Source organism: Pristis pectinata, chromosome 1 (assembly GCF_009764475.1).
Source record: "Pristis pectinata isolate sPriPec2 chromosome 1, sPriPec2.1.pri, whole genome shotgun sequence".
NCBI classification, from domain to species: Eukaryota; Metazoa; Chordata; class Chondrichthyes; order Rhinopristiformes; family Pristidae; genus Pristis; species Pristis pectinata.
Genome location: NC_067405.1, coordinates 118,728,669 through 118,742,718, shown reverse-complemented (window position 1 = coordinate 118,742,718; position 14,050 = coordinate 118,728,669). Strand labels below are relative to the sequence as shown.

Sequence of the window (14,050 nt, the reverse complement as noted above, 5' to 3'; positions counted from 1 at the left end):
TGTCTGGCAAGGGCAAGGACGTCGCCTGGAATGACGAGGCCGCGGCTGCCTTCGTTAAGGCCAAGGACGCCCTGGCAGACGCCGCGATGCTGGTACACCCTAGGACAGACATCCCAACCACCCTCACGGTGGACGCATCCAACACTGCAGTCGGTGGGGTACAGGAACAACTAATCGAGGGCCGTTGGCAATCCTTAGCGTTTTTCAGCAGGCACCTTAGACCACGAGAACTGAAATACAGTGCTTTTGATCGGGAACTTCTAGCACTGTACCTGGTGGTCTGGCATTTCTGGTACTTTTTAGAAGGCAGGCCTTTCACCGCTTTCACTGACCGTAAGCCTTTGTCTTTCACCTTCTCCAAGGTCTCCGATCCCTGGTCAGCTCATCAGCAATGACACTTGTCCTACATTTCCGAATTCACAACGGATATCCAACATGTCTCTGGAAAGGACAATGTCGTTGCTGATGCGCTTTCCAGACCGACCATCCACAGCCAGTCCCTGGGTGTAGACTACGCGGCCCTGGCTGACGCACAGGTAGCCGACGATGAGCTGCCTAGCTACAGAACTGCAGTCTCGGGCCTGCAGCTCCAAGATTTCTTAGTCGGTCCAGGTCAGCAGACCCTCCTTTGCGACATTGCAACAGGTCAGCCACGCCCTATAGTTCCTGCAGCCTTGCGGAAACGCGTTTTCGACTCGGTACACAGGTTGGCGCACCCGTCCATCAGATCAACTGTCTGACTGGTCACCAGCAAGTTCGTCTGGCACAGCTTGCGCAAACGGGTCAGTGAGTGGGCCAGGACTTGTCCGCACTGCCAGACATCAAAAATCCAACGACACATCAAGGTCCCACCACAGCAGTTCAAGCCTACCCGTAGAAGGTTCGACCGCATCCACGTCAACCTCATTGGTCCCCTGCTAGTTTCAAGAGGAGCCCAGTACCTCCTTACCGTCGTGAACCGGTTCACGAGGTGGCCAGAGGCAACCCCTCTATCTGACATCACGACTGATTCCTGTGCCCAGGCGCTGCTCACAACTTGGATCTCGTGTTTTGGTGTTCCGGCCCACATCACTTCAGACGGAGCACCCAGTTTACCTCCAGGCTATGGTCTGCATTAGTGAACATGCTAGGGATGCAGCTGCACACCACCACGGCCTACCACCTTCAATCAAACAGGTTGGTAGAACGTTTCCACTGCCATTTGAAATCAGCCCTGATGGCCCGCCTGAAAGGTCCTAACTGGGTCGATGAACTGCCTTGGGTCCTGCTCGGCATACGCACTGCCCCCAAGGAAGATCTCCATGCTTCGTCAGCTGAACTCATGTACAGTGTGCCCCTGGTTGTCCCAGGGGAGTTAATACCCACACTTCGGGGGCAAGAGGAACAACCCACAGCAGTCCTGGAAAGACTGCGCGAGAGGCTCGGCAGCTTGGCACCGATTCCCACTTCGCGGCATGGTCAAGCCCCATCCTGTGAGCCCAAGGAACTACGAGACTGTAAGTTCGTTTTCGTTTGCAGGGGCACACCCCGGGCACCGTTGCAATGACCATACAAGGGGCCGTTCTGGGTCATCAGGAATAATGGGTCCACCTTTATTTTGGACATTGGGGACAAGGAAGAAGTCTCCATGATGGACTGCCTCAAACCGGCCCATTTAGATCTACAACAACCGGTCAAGGTCCCAACACTGCGACGCAGAGGCCGACCTCCTAAGCAACGGCTAGCACAGCCCGCGAACCTTGGGGACCGTATTGCCAGTTCAGGGGCTGGGGGTTGTGTAGCGACTCACCGTCCGAGCAAGCGAACCAGCTCGGCGGTTGGGTTGCACGTCCTCGGAGCGGTGAGGCCCAAGATGGCGCTGGGCCTCCGTCTTCCCCGAGCGATGGGGAGAACCCGCGTGCGGGAAAAGTTTGACGTAGCGCATACGTCATTTCAGTTTTCGGGGGGCGGGAACCGTTCCTCTTAAAAGGCCCATGTAAGGCGGGAAAATAAATCAGTTTTATTCTGTAACTCATCGACTAGTGTCTTACTTTTGCATCGTGGTAGCAGCCACTACAATGGCACAGAAAGCTATGGAGTGAGTGCTAATAAATGAGATTTGCATATATGGTTGGTATGGACATGGTGGGCTGGAGGACCTGTTTCTGTGCTGCATAACAAGACGACTGATCAAAAAATCTTGACATTCACAGGTTACCCTGAGGCAGTTCAGAATCCCTAAACAGAATCTTCATACAAAATTGAAAGTGAGAAAACTCCCCAATTTGCTTAATATTTCAGGAATTGATTAGATTTGGTTTATGTATTCTAAACCAACTTTTTATCATCTTTTGTTTTCTATTTGTTATCAATGTTCAGAAAGCATGCCCTGAACATCACTTGTTGAAAAATTATTTATATTTCAGAGTCAAAGGAATGGAATATCTATGGGTACAGATCTTGTGATTTATTTTGAAATTCTGTTGATAATTAATATTTTTAAATAACTTGGAAGCAAAAATGTGGTTATCTCTAACATAGTATTTAAAAATGTAGATTATTTTCCTTCATTATATAATGTTACTAGATTGAGAGGGTTAACAGACCATCTATTTTCAAGTATTTAATCCTACTACTTTTCAATGGAAAAAAATGCAAACATTTTCAATGGATGAAATGTACAAGAATTTTATTTCTTCTTCTCATCTTTTTAAAAAAAAACAAAAATGCTATCTTGTTGGTCTTCTATCCAGAAGACCTAGCTGAGATTCTTGAGGTATGAAGAATTTCAAAGAAGAACCACCTAATGATCTTTGCTGTGGTTAATATAATACATAGTGCCACCAGATTACCCATGCACTTTCAAAATAACATTCACAGTTCCAGCAAACATTTTCATTGGTTTCTTTGTGTTAAACAGTACTTGATTCATTTGAGTAATATCTAGTTTGTTAGGTTCTCATGTACAAAGATGAAATAATCTTGAAATCTGTTTACCTTATGAATTTCTTTGACACACGGAGATGCATCTCAAGATAAATAAATATGAATTTTCTGTGCAGCCAAGACAACTAGTTTGCTGCTTCTGGCTCCTGATTATTGATCTTTGCTGTTGTTCATAGCTTCTGGTCAGCAATCTTCTTGCAGAAAGGACATGAAATTGTTTGATCAAATGTAGTTCTGGGGAAGCACAGGTTCTGAAGTGAATTTAGCCTTTGATCATCATCTGCAGACCTAAACACTGATTTGTTTGCAAGGGTTTGTTAGTGCAGCAAGCCTTATTGTTGATGGTGAGTGAAATGGAAAGGAATTTGTTTTGAAGTGAACCAGATAGAAATGCTTGTGGGTGTAATATCTTCATGGATTTCATTTTGAGTAGTATTTCATAAATCTTTGAAAGATATTATTACTTTCTAAAGTACGAAATGTATATAAGACGTGGGAGCATTATATTTGTGTGGTCTGAAAATAGAGGCAGGATTTGTTGCCAAGTGTCCATTGAAATTAAAAATACTGAGCTGAATTTTTATAACAGACAAGAAAATTATTGAATAAATAGTTAATTGCAGCAAATGTTTATACAGATTTGTACACAGTTGGTATTAATACTTATGAAGTTTTAAAAACCATAAAATTTCTGGTTATGTTTTGTCCTTAAAATAGCAATGCATCCCAACGCATATTATAGGACCATTGTCAAACAAAAATTGATAACAATTCATGAGGAGGCACTGGGGGACATGAGTCATACTTAGCTGCTGCCTCTTTCAGAGTAAGTTCTTAAACTTTGTTTTGTCTATTAGGTGAACTAGGATGGATCATTTGGCCACACAATTCACTCTGTTATTTGCAAGGGTTTTCCTACAGTGTTCTTCTACAGTTCTGGTCACCATACTGTGAGAAAGGTATGTAGCCATTGGGTGCAAAAAAGATATAAATGGATGACACCAGAAAGGTTGTGGTATACACATCAGAGAAGGATGAACAGACCGGTACTTTTTTTTTCTTGAGCAAGGGCAGCTGAAGGATAACCTGATGTTGCTCTTCAAAATGTGGAAAGTTTTGAATGGAGTGGATACGACACGGTTGCCTCCACTTGTGGAGAGGAGTATAACGAGAGCCCATCAATATAAAAAATCCAAATGAGGAATTTGGACAAAAACCCCCAAGAGTGATTTTAAAAATGTGGTACCTGCCCCTTAATGTAATAATTGAGATGAATAGTATAGATGCATTTAGAGGGAGGTTGGAGAGAGAAAAGAAAGTTTCACTGATAAACTCAAATGAGGAAAGCAGAGGAGGCTTGAGGCGATTGTAATTGCTGGCATGACTGGTTGGGCTGGGTCACTTGTTTTTGTGTGGTCTGTCCTGTGTGCCACACTTTTTGTCTAGGTTACCTTGAATCTGCTCTGTTTAATGCAAAGTAGTCGATTTGAAAAATGCAGCTTTTATTTTTATGCTTTGTCTATCTATGGACATGGAGAAATCTTGCTGGCCAGCTTGTGATGGTATATTAAGTTGTTAACTGTCACTTTCTAAATTAATATTTTCTGTTCCAAACTTCTAAGGTTTGTTTGTATGACAGCTTTATCCCTAGATTATAATGAAAGATGGCTATCTTCTTTAAAACCTCGAACAGTGTGTGTGCACTTGACCTGATCGTTGAGGTTGCTGTACTCTTAAAGGTGCACTCTTAGAGTTGTGACCTTTTCAAGGCCTTTGTTTAAAATCTGACAGATCTTGTAAGACTATATTCTGAAGAACAGGTAAGTTATTCCTGGTGATTTGGCCAATGTTTATCATTCAATCAACTTATTTTAAAAATCTATAATCTGGACATGCTCTCACAAACAGCAATGTGATTAAGTTTTGCATAAATGGCTGCTGCAATTCGTACATTAAAACTTACCCATTGGGTACAATGTGCTTTGCACAGTCTGAAAGAACTGTGAAAGATGTTAAGTAAATGCAAGTTGCCTTTCTCTGAAGATGTTATAGAGTCATAGAGCAAGACAGCATGGATACAGGCCCTTTGGCCCGATGAGTCCATGCTGACTACTGTGCCCACCCAGCTAGTCCCAATTTCGTGTGTTCGGCCCTTATCTCTCTAAGCCCCACCCCTCCAAGTACTACTTAAATGATACTATTGTACTTGCCTCAACCAATTCCTCTGACAGCTTGTTCCATATACTCAACACCCTCTGCGTGGAAAAATGTGCCCCTCGGTCCCTTTTTAAATCTTTCTTCTCTCAACCTAAATCTGTACCCCCTAGTTTTGGACTCCCCAACTCTTGGGGGGGGCGGTGGAGGGGGGAGACTTTTACCGTCCACCTTATCAATGCCTCTCATGATTTTAAAAGTTTCTGTAAGGTTGCCCCTCATTCTCCTAAATTCCAAGGAATAAAGACCTAGCCTGGTCAACCTTTCCCTATAACTCGGGCTTTCTAGTCCTGGCAACATCCTTGTAAATCTTTTCTGCACTCTTTCCAGTTTAACCACATCTTTCTTACAACAGGGTGACCAAAACTGTACACAGAGCTCCAAGCGCAGCTTCACCAACAACTTGTACAACTGCAATATGTCCCAACTCCTATACTCAATGCCCTGACTGATGAAAGCCAGCATGCTAAACAGCTTTTTCATAGAACCATACAGCACAAAACAGGCCCTTCGGCCCACCATGTCGTGCCGTCCATCAGACCACCCTCACACTACCTAACCCCTTCCTCCCGCATATCCCTCTATCTCACGTTCCTCCATATGCCTATCCAACAAGCTCTTGAACCTGTTCAATGTATCTGCCTCCACCACCACCCCAGGCAGTGCATTCCATGCACCAACCACTCTTTGGGTGAAAAACCTCCCTCTGACATCTCCCCTGAACCTCCCACCCATAACCTTAAAGCCATGACCTTTCATCTTGAGCATTGGCGCCCTGGGAAGGAGGCGCTGACTGTCTACTCTATCTATTCCTCTCAATATTTTATATACCTCTATCATGTCTCCTCTCATCCTCCTCCTTTCCAGTGAATAAAGCCCTAGCACCTTAAGCCTCTCCTCATATTCAATACTCTCCAATCCAGGCAGCATCCTGGTAAATCTCCTCTGCACCCTCTCCAACGCCTCCACATCCTTCCTATAATGAGGCGACCAGAACTGAACACAGTACTCTAAGTGTGGCCTAACTAGAGTTTTGTAAAGCTGCATCATAACCTCGCGGCTCTTAAACTCAATCCCGCGACTTATGAAAGCCAACATCCCATTGGCCTTCTTAACTGCTCTTACCACCTGTGAGGCAACTTTCAATGAACTGTGAATATGAACCCCCAGATCCCTCTGCTCCTCCACACTGCCAAGTACCTTGCCGTTTACCCTGTACTCTGCCCTGGAGTTTGTCCTTCCAAAGTGTACCACCTCACACTTCTCCGGATTGAACTCCATCTGCCACTTGTCAGCCCAGCTCTGCATCCTATCAATATCCCTCTGTAAGCTCCGACAGCCCTCCACACTATCCACAACACCGCCTATCTTAGTGTCGTCCGCAAACTTACTAACCCAGCCCTCCACCCCCTCATCTAAGTCATCTATAAATATCACAAAAAGTAGAGGTCCCAGAACCGATCCCTGCGGGACACCACTAGTCACTGCCTTCCAATCCGAGGGCACTCCCTCCACCACAACCCTCTGCTTTCTACATGCAAGCCAATTCCTAATCCACACAGCCAAGCTTCCTTGGATCCCTCGGCCTCTGACCTTCTGAAGAAGCCTACCATGAGGAACCTTATCAAACGCCTTACTAAAATCCATGTAAACCACATCCACCACACTGCCCTCATCAATCTTCCTGGTCACCTCCTCAAAGAACTCTATCAGGCTTGTGAGGCAAGATCTTCCCTTCACAAAGCCATGCTGGCTGTCCCTAATCAGTCTATGATTCTCCAGGTGTTCATAGATCCTATCCCTTAGAATCCTTTCTAACAGCTTACCCACCACAGACGTGAGACTCACCGGTCTATAATTCCCTGGCCTATCCCTATTACCTTTTTTGAACAAGGGGACCACATTCGCAACCCTCCAATCCTCCGGCACCACCCCCGTAGACAACGAGGACTCAAAGATCCTTACCACCCTGTCTACCTGATGTGCCACTTCCAACGAACTATACACTCGTACTCCTCGATTCCCTCTGTTCCATTACATTCCCTAATGCCCTACCATTCATAGTTTAAGTCCTACGCTGGCTTGACTTTCCAAAGTGCATCACCTCACACTTACCTATATTGAAATCCATTTGCCACTCCTTGGCCCACTTCCCTAACTGATCAAGATCCCCTTGTAATCTACAATAATCTTCACTATTAACAACAGCACTTGATTTCTTGTCATCTACAAACTTGCTGATCAAGCATAGTGTACAAATCATTTTCCTAAATAATGAACAACAAGGGTCCCAAAACCGACCCCTGAGGCACACCACGGCTCACTAGCTTCCATTCCGAGAAACAACCTTTAACCACCACCCTCTACTTCCTACCTCCGAGCCAATTTTGAATCCATCTAACTAGCTCTCCCTATTACAACATTGAATTCAGAAGGGCTAGATGTCCATGTTCTCCCTGTCCACACGACTTTGCACGCACAAAGCAATGTTGACTCCTCCTAATCAGACTCTGTCTATCCAAATGCTGGTAGATCCTGTCTCTCAGAATTCCCTCCAGTAACTTCCCCATTACTGACATCAGGCTGACTGGCCTGTAGTTCCTTGGCTCGTACTTGCTACCTTTCTTAAACGATGGAACAACATTAGCCACCTTCCAGTCTTCAGGAACTTCACCAGTGGCTAACATTGAAGCAAGTATCTCCACAAGGTCCTCTGCAATTTCTTCTCCAGTCTCCCACAAAGTCCGAGGGCGCACTTGGTCAGGCCCTGGGGATTTATGCACCTTAATGCGCTGTAAGGCTGCAAATACCTCCTCCCTGGTAATATGAATTTCCTCCAAAACATCTTGACTAGTTTCCCTTGTCTCTTGAGTAAGCACGATTTTCTCCTCAGTAAACAGTGAGGAGAAATATTCGTTAAAAATCCTACCCTTCTCCTATGGCTTGAGACACAGGCGGCCCTGCCATGAAAACCTAGTAACTGGGACGTTGTACCAACTCTATTGTATCATTGCTGTTCAGTACGACAATGCACTTTCATGATGCAGTGAAATGCAGTTTTTGCCACTAGACTGGTATTTGTGAAGACAATCCATTTGTATTTCCAGTATTAAAGAACTTCTATAATAGACATGTATTTATTCTATTATGGATCTAAATCAGAAGGAAAAAATTGTTCAAATAGCCATTTTTGTTGATGCTCATCAGTTTGTGAATGACAGCTAAGGGATTCATTAAATTTTATTGTTTGCTACCACTAATTTCTTAATATCTTTTGCTATCAGTTATTGGTCAGGTTTCAGTAAAAAATCAGTTGTCAATCCTTATTTGGTTCTGATTTGTTGTGTGATGCTGAAACTTTTGAGCTGTGAAACTTCCAAGGTCACAGTTTTGAGCTGTGATGTAATTTATGTACATGAAACTAATTGTAATTGATACATTGTGAAAGAAAGCACAGAAGGAAATTTTCCTGTCCAGAAATTTAAATTTACAATCACAAAGTCAACAGTTGGAAGAAATATTTTGCCAAAGGCAACTTTTTCTTTTGTTTCAGCAATGAATTAGAAGAACTAATGACAGAGGCTGAATTTGGGAACAGTTCTAAATATCAAGATGAACAATTTGTCTCCCATTCTGAAGTCTTTCCTGAGGCAGGTATGATAGAAATTGTTTGTGTAACTGACATAAGTTCTGCCAAATCAAAGGGTGTCAATCTGTCATCAATATTATTGAGGGAAACCTGCACAACTTTATCAAAATAGTGATTGATACAGAGGACTCATTGTACTGGGTGATTGTTACAGAATATTTTAATATGTAAATTAAATATTGATTGTTAATTTTTACTATGTTGCTTTCTATGTAATTTTCTTTCTGTCATAATCTCCCTTTACACGCATGCACATCTAGCCCTTCTGAATTCAATGTTGTAATAGGGAATTGCTGGGAAAAAAATCTAAATATTGCAAAGTTAACTTGAAATCCTTGAATATTGAATCTGCATCTTGTGGACATGTTATATTTTTGTTTCCAAGGAAATTTTGTGCACATCCTTGTATGTTTTCCTCTGTATACTTGGTTATCTCTTCCTGTAACTGAGCTTAGACTACCTGTTTTGGAAATTTGGTGCTGAGGACATGGATATATTAGGGAAGAAAAAAAGCTGACTTTGTTACTCTTTAATTATACCTTGTACAGAATTCATGCCAAACCTTATTTATTAAAACATTAACATTCTATTTTCATTTAAGCAAACTTTCTTAAAATAGAGCTCTTAAGTTAAATTTCCATTGTCATCCAGATGTAGACAGCAGTATGGTGCAAAAAGTTGATGCTGAAGACCTTCCCAAGATTTACCACTCAAGAAATCGCCTTTACAGCAGAAAGGACATAAGTAGCATAACAATGGCAGACTGCAGATACCCTGAATTGCCAATTACTAAATACAGGGAACAGGTAGGAATAATCTTCAGTCTGTGCTATTTATTCCAATTACTGTGTCATAATGAAATGCTGAATTCGTGATGCGTAGGCATAATTGTGAACAGGGCTTCATTGTAAAAGGTAATAAAATTCAATAAAATCCAGAATTTCGCCCAAAATTAAAGTCGAAGTGCTGAGAGTCCTATATCAAAAATATTATAACCAAATGGTGGTTACTCCTTGGCTTTGTGCATATTGTAATGTGAGGAAGATGAGGAATCCTCATTACCCATCAGAGACTCCCTAGAGATCTTTGTATCCTCTTTAGCCACGAATGAGGTCCCAGAAGACCGGAGAATAGCCAACACTATTCCTTTGTTTAAGAAGAACACAAGGAACAAACCAGGAAATTGTAGGCTGGTGAGCCTTACATCGGTGGTAGGGAAATTATTGGAGAAGATTCTTAGGGACAAGATGTGCCCACATCTGGGAAAAGCATGGGCTTATTAGTGATAGTCAGTGTGGCTTTGTGCAGGGGAGGTCATGTCTTACAAACTTGGAGTTTTTTGAGGAGATGATTGAGGGTAGGTCAGTGGATGTTGTCTACATGGACTTCAATGAGGGATCTTGTTGAATACTTCTACTGTAGGCAGATCTGGAAGATTAGGACACATGGAGACTTGGTAGATTGGATTCAAAATCGCCTTGGCATAGAAGGTGTAGTAGAGGTGGGGGTTGTTATTCTGACTGGAAGCAGGGTTGGAGGAGGTGTAGTCAAGGTAGCTGAGGAAATCTAAGTGCTTGTAGTGGATATTGATTGCCAAATCATCATGAGTGAGAGATGGGAAAGTTGAGAAAAGGAAGAGAAAATTTGAAGATGGACATATGAAAGTGAGAATAGGGTTGAAACTGGCAGCAAATGTGATGAAACATTCGTTCTGGATGAGAGCTGGAAGTGGCATCAATACTGGCATCAATACACTGGAAAAAGAATGTGGGCTCTGAATAGAACTGAAACAAGTTCCTCGGTTACATTTATTTAAAATTGGGTTACTTTTACATGGTAAATCTGATTTCATTTTAAAATAATTTTTTTCTTTTTCAGCTATACTAATAAACTTGAGCCAGGTTAAGATTGCATTAAAACTGGTTGGCCACTTGTATTGTTTCATAGAAGATTTTACACTGTGATGTGCAGTGGCATGCAAAAGTTTGGGCACCCCTGGTCAAAATTTCTGTTACTGTGAATAGCTAAGCGAGTAAAAGATAACCTGATTTCCAAAAGGCATAAAGTTAAAGATGACACATTTCTTTAATATTTTAAGCAAGATTACTTTTTTATTTCCATCTCTTACAGTTTCAAAATAACAGAAAAGGAAAAGGGCCCAAAGCAAAAGTTTGGGCACCCTACATGGTCGGTACTTAGTAACACCCCCTTTGACAAGTATCACAGCTTGTAAATGCTTTCTGTAGCCAGCTAAGAGTCTTTCAATTCTTGTTTCAGGGTTTTCTGCTCATTCTTCCTTGCAAAAGGCTTCTAGTTCTGTGAGATTCTTGGGCTGTCTTGCATGTACTGCTCTTTTGAGGTCTATCCACAGATTTTGGATGATGTTTAGGTTGGGGGACTGTGAGGGCCGTGGCAAAACCTTTAGCTTGTGCCTCTTGAGGTAGTCCATTGTGGATTTTGAGGTGTGTTTAGGATCGTTATCCTGTTGTAGAAGCCGTGCACACTTTTTTCTCCAAACATACCTTTGCCCATTGTGGCCACAACGTTCTATTTTAACTTCTTCAGTCCACAGGACTTGTTTCCAAAATGCATCAGGCTTGTTTAGAAGTTCCTTTGCAAACTTCTGACACTGAATTTTGTGGTGAGGACGCAGGAAAGTTTGGAGAAAAAAGAGTGCAGAATTTCATGAAAAGAACACCTCTCCAACTGTTAAGCACGGGGGTGGATCGATCATGTTTTGGGCTTGTGTTGCAGCCAGTGGCACAGGGAACATTTCACTGGTAGAGGGAGGAATGAATTCGATTAAATACCAGCAAATTCTGGAAGCAAACATCACACCGTCTGTAACAAAAGAAAAGCTGAAGATGAAAAGAGGATAGCTTCCACAACAGAATAATGATCCTAAACACACCTCAAAATCCACAGTGGACTACCTCAAGAGGCACAAGCTGAAGGTTTTGCCATGGCCCTCACAGTCCAACGACCTAAACATCATCGAAAATCTGTGGATAGACCTCAAGAGCAGTGCATGCAAGACGACCCAAGAATCTCACAGAACTAGAAGCCTTTTGCAAGGAAGAATGGGCAAAAATCTCCCAAACAAGAATTGAAAGACTCTTAGCTGGCTACAGAAAGCGTTTACAAGCTGTGATATTTGCCAAAGGAGGTGTTACTAAGTACTGACCATGCAGGGTGCCTAAACCTTTGCTTCGGGCCCTTTTCCTTTTTTGTTATTTTGAAACTGTAAAAGATGGAAATAAAAAAAGTAATCTTGCTTAAAATATTAAATAAATGTGACATCTTTAACCTTCTGCCTTTTGGAAATCAGGTCATCTTTTCCTCGCTTAGCTATTCACAGTAACAGAAATTTTGACCAGGGGTGCCCAAATTTTTGCACGCCACTGCACAAGTGCCTTTGAGTATAATCTTGAGCAAAAATATAATGTGTATTATCATGTAATTTCCTGCTGAATTGTTTTTTTTTGCAATGGAAATTAAGGCCAGCTAGTCAAATAAATAAACTTTTGGTAAGTTAAATATGTGATCTTGAATTTATTTTGGAAATGCTTAGCAGATAATTTATTCCTTATCCCCCTTCAGCCTGATTTCATGAGCCAGTGTTTTGTATGTGGTACCAAGTCAGCCATGTTGGTGTAAAACTGGAATTTGGCTTTCTATCTCCATAGGGTACCGATTAATCAGTTTGTGACGTGCATCATTTGATACTTTTTAAATGGGTGTAAATTTTCTAATTTATGCTTCTGACTAAGAATAGGTGTTTTGAATTTCTCCCTCCTGTTAGATTAACTTGGATATTCAACTACCAATCATTGATGGGAAGGTTCACTGTGTGAGATTAATGCCTTTTCATCTGAGGTAAACTGATGACAGCTGTTATTTCTCCATCTTATGAACTTTATTTATCAGACTATTGTGTCAAATTTGGGACTCTCATATTTCAGGTTATTTATTCAGGCTCTGCATTTCTTCTTCAGTAATATACACTGCATCAGCTTACCTACACCCTTTTTTTTTGTTACACCTATGCTTTTTGTTTTGTAATTGCAGTTAGTTAATCTCATTGAAAATAATTCAGTCGTCATCATCCGAGGTGCTACTGGTAGTGGCAAGAGTACACAACTACCACAATATATTCTTGAATACTACTTGAAAAAACCTGCATTCTGCAATATTGTAGTAACACAACCACGAAAAATTGGAGCAATCAGTATCGCACGGTGGATCTGCAAAGAACGTCATTTGTCTCTTGGAGGCCTGGTTGGGTATCAGGTATGTTGATTATTCCGGTGCTTGCTTTATATATTTAAAATAAGGATTTTTGTTTTGTAATTTTACTTGATGTTGGTTAGGAAATGATTTTTTGCAATGCTCTATTGTGACTGATTAAAGCTGACTAATATTGAATAAGCTTTTAAACTCACACTCAACTTGCCTAGGTGTTAAAAGCTTATTTTACTGGCCCTCTGCAACCTCGTCTCCTACTGTGTGATCTGAGATAACTGCATCTGTGGCAGAGTGCAAAGGCCCCATTCTTGACAGGCATTGACAGCCCAATGTGGGGAAGGGTTCAGCCACCTGTTTTAAAAAAAACAAATGGTAGACTGTAAGTAATGTTCAGAAACTTTTAAGAGCTGTTAAAATTGAAGTTTTTTTAAAAAAAATAATTAAAAATACAGACTATGTAATTTTAAACAATTAAGTTAATTAATGGTATCTTGCCTTCACCTTTGCTTTATGTTCCTTTGTCCTGCGATCACCATTGAAATAAATGTTGGGGAATTCCAGCTAGGTTGGGCTCCAGTGCAGAATTAAACTGGGCTTCTGATGGGTCGTGTGGTTGTCTGGATTTCAAAGATTAAGTGCTGGTGGTTCTTAGCAAGAACCTGCCCCATAATTTTTTTAAGCAGATGTTGAATATTGTAATTTTTATTTTGCAAAATACCAAACCAGTTCATTGTAGCCTAATTTCATACCACTAAATAGTTCCTGATTTGGGAATAGTAAAGCCATTGAGCTCAGGCCTCACAGCAAATTCTGTTTTTGTTAGCAACTGACTCATTGCTTTTTCTGATCATTGTATGAGAATAAACTAGATTATTTGATATCATATTTAACAATGAGATGATTTTTGGACCTGTCATTAAATTTCCACATTTTTATCTTCCCAATATTGTCTGACTGAACCCATGCCTCAGCTTATTACTGAAATCTTCATCTCTGCATTTATTATCTCTGGGCTTA

General features: G+C 41.7%; 1 protein-coding gene across 1 annotated transcript in view; it reads left to right on the top strand.

The window, feature by feature from the left end:
• The first annotated feature begins 8,711 nt into the window (after positions 1-8,711).
• Positions 8,712-14,050, top strand: part of tdrd9 (tudor domain containing 9) — a 67,342-nt gene continuing 62,003 nt past the window's right edge. The window contains 3 exon segments of the mRNA XM_052017528.1: positions 8,712-8,793; positions 9,440-9,594; positions 12,857-13,078. Of these exon segments, the coding sequence (XP_051873488.1) occupies positions 8,712-8,793; positions 9,440-9,594; positions 12,857-13,078 (459 nt within the window).